This window comes from Nymphaea colorata, chromosome 7 (genome assembly GCF_008831285.2).
Source record: "Nymphaea colorata isolate Beijing-Zhang1983 chromosome 7, ASM883128v2, whole genome shotgun sequence".
Classification (NCBI taxonomy): Eukaryota; Viridiplantae; Streptophyta; class Magnoliopsida; order Nymphaeales; family Nymphaeaceae; genus Nymphaea; species Nymphaea colorata.
The window spans coordinates 14,813,475-14,816,816 of NC_045144.1; the positions used below are offsets into that span (position 1 = coordinate 14,813,475).

General features: G+C 39.4%; 1 protein-coding gene across 1 annotated transcript; it reads left to right on the top strand.

The window, feature by feature from the left end:
- Positions 1-1,214: 1,214 nt before the first annotated feature.
- On the top strand, positions 1,215-1,709 carry LOC116257140 (uncharacterized). Its single transcript, XM_031633751.1, has one exon. It carries the CDS (start codon positions 1,215-1,217, stop codon positions 1,707-1,709), a length of 495 nt encoding a protein of 164 aa, XP_031489611.1.
- Positions 1,710-3,342: the final 1,633 nt, after the last annotated feature.

Consider the following 3,342-nt stretch of genomic DNA (forward strand, 5'->3'; position numbering starts at 1 on the left):
CAAGAGAGATGATTTTACCCTTGAACCTATAAAATACATTGTCTTGGATCTGAATAGGCCATTCCAGCCCTGATTCTGATACGACTCAGAACTGGAGCACCATGAGACCAAGAAACCAGATAAATATGGAAGATGGATAAAAGAATGAAAAAATCATGCATAAATGTAATATATTTCATGCATTCTTATCTTCATTAATCCAGTCCTGGTCTTCCGTTCAAGCTATTGTTGAAGATCAGTTCCCGGACAGTCTCAATTGAATTGGATCTATGCCTATCGATCTAACGACTCCCAACTTTCTTATTTAATTGAAAATGGTTTCCTCCTAGTCAGTTGTTGATGCCATTTCATCTTATACAAATGATTTTCAATTTCCATCTTCTAGAAATTAACGTAAGTCCTTGCCATAGAATCTCTCTACATCGACCTTTCCCTTCTCCATCACGTTAACTCACTTTTTTGCTTTTAAATTGATAGCCATTGAGTTATCTATTTTATGCGACAATACAGTTTTCTGAGGATCAAAAGTTCCAAATCTAAACCTTTCAAAATTTTATAGATTATAAAAAGGTTTTCCGGACGCTTATCCAAATAAAATTTATGTGAATATGTAAGCTATGAACAAAGAAGATCACTCCCCAAAATTAACTTTTCAAAACTTCAACAGCCGACTGTAAAGTGGAAATAATATAATCTTTTCTTGCAATTACACATTGTAGTAGATCCTCACTCCTGATTTCTGAGAAATGAAGCTTCAGGTCAACATGGTAGATCAATATTGTACCATATTTTATAATATTTACTGCAACATGAATACTTTAAGAGATAACCACCAAAACTTAACGTTCATGCTAGGCAAAGATAGTGGAGGAGGAAACTTAGTGACCAAGAAGTCTGCGTTCAGTGCTAGCTCATCCTTCCTTGTCTTCTTTGTACCAGCCCAATAAATAAGAAGCAAATACATACAATTTTTGAGTCGAGGACCCACCAAGAACGTGACAGGCTGCCTACTTGCACCAACGGCATGTCTGCTCCACCGACCAGCGCCCTACTTTACAGCTTTACGATGAATTATTGACTACTTTTGCTATCTTTTATATATATGTCACTGAGTTCTCTGATTAGGAGAAACCAAACTCAAAAATAATGCTGAGACTTGTTCTTCAAAGGGAAAGAGAGTGAAACGAGCAACAAGCAGCAGGAATCTCAAAAAAATGGGGAAGAAGAGACGTTGGGAGCTCTTGAACATTGCCATTCTCATCAGAGAACAAGGGGGGAAGATCAAACACAAGCTCCACCTCTTCAAGAAGGTCAGAAAATTCAAAAGGCACAGCTTCCTCCAGCACTACAACTACAACAACTTCATGGCAGAGTACGAGTTCTCTCCTGCCAGCAGTCCTGATTTCCCAAGGAAGAGAGCAAGAGGATGCCTCTACCCGCTGCTCCTTTGTGGAGCAACATGCAGGGGAGGAACGGAGGAAGACGACGAAAGCGCGCTTGTTTCCGAGGATTTGGCGATTGTGGACGAGGAGAAAGTAGCAGAAGATGCAACGGAAAGTGACTATGAACGCGAAGTTTCTACGGACGGAACTGATAGTGTCGACCGGAAGGCTGAAGAGTTCATCGCCAGGTTTTACAGGGAGATACGACTGCAAAGACAGGTGTCAGAGTTGCAGTTTAGTGAAATGTTAAATAGAGGTTGCAGCTGAGCTTTAGTTTTCATATTTTCTTGTTTTCCCCTTTGCATAGATGCAGACTTGTAGTCAGTGCAGACAATTGCTTTATTTCTTTTATTTATTTTGGAGAAGGATGATATTAGGAAGGAATAAGTGATGGGGAGGTTGTGGGGAGAGGGTTTAGGCATTCATTTAGTATTAGGCAGTTTCTTTCTTTGTCCGGTTTACTTCTTGTTTTTTCGGCTAGAGATGATGTCACTGGAAAGAGTTCATGTAGTAACAAGTTAGCTGTTCCAATTTTTCAATAAATTAAAATGATTTACAGTGTCATACAATAACTTGGTTGGCTTTATATTTATGGTCTTCTAATTTTCAGTCTTCGTCAATGTAAAACTTTAGCATTACAGAAGATAATGAGTTTGTTGTGGCCTTTCCTGGTGAGGGAATTTCCACTTTGTTCTTCTTCCCCGCCTCTAATATATAAACATTAATACGCAAGTTTCGACATAAAGGCAACTGCACAAAATCGGCCACTTAATTTTGTTGACCGGCTTGACAGTTCATAAAGTTATAAAATGAATCCAATACAAGCCTTTTGCAGGCTGATCAGAATTAAATTAAACAAGCAAGATATATATGTGATTGTAGTTGTTGAAGTGCTTGATCTCAGCCATCAAAAGTTGGTTCTGCCTAAGGCTGGGCATCGGGCCCGGCCGGGCTGGGCCAGCTCGGCCCGATAAAAACGTCCATTTTTAAGCCCGATACCCGGCCCGCTAATAATCGGGCCGGGCCGGGCCTATAGCTAATCAGTGCACCATGGCTGTCGCATTGGCGAGGTTCTAAGACCAATGACGTCATAGTTCATTCAGACGTATTAGAACGGGGATCTGCCTAACTTCATCATCCTAATAAAAAATAAAGTTGATTAGGGGTTCATGAAACATGGATGACACGCTGACCATGCATAGATTATTGTTTGATGTGCCCAAACATTTGGGATGTATGTACTTAATTGCTTTATATGTAGAGACAACAGGCATAAAGTCATGTGTTGCAAAAAAGTGCAACTAAAGGTTGAAATATGTTTAGTGACACAATTTCGTTCATCTCACTGAAAAAACTTCAGCGCCGTCCAAAGAACACCACTGGAAGTCCATCTGGGATAACACTGTCCATAACCATACGTGTGGAAATAATAAGTTGAATCACGCAACAGTTTTCTGGGTTTTTCTATCTCCTCTTCTTCATTACTTTTCCTGATCAACATTTAGGTTACATGGGTACTAGGACGTAATACATTGAATCCTGTTATTCACTTGCTAGATTATGCTGCAATGTGACTAAAAGAAACACATTGTTAACTTTATTACAGATATTGCAGTATGCAATCTTTCTTATCTTTCTTTTTCTCAGCAAATGTAACCATGTAGGCGTATATTGTGAACCCTTGTTCTATAACTTTCAATCAGCCTTTCCATGGAGTTAAAGCAAAAGGGTCTTTAGCTTTTTGACGAAGAAAATGCACTCTTTCTACTATGGAGGACATTGAAGTGAAGATGGTGGTCTAAATTTGTGGCCTTACCCTTTTGCATGCATCTTGACCTATCTCACAGTGTTGTATTATTGTTCTTTCACGGTTCATCCCTTAGGAACCATTTTGTTGTGG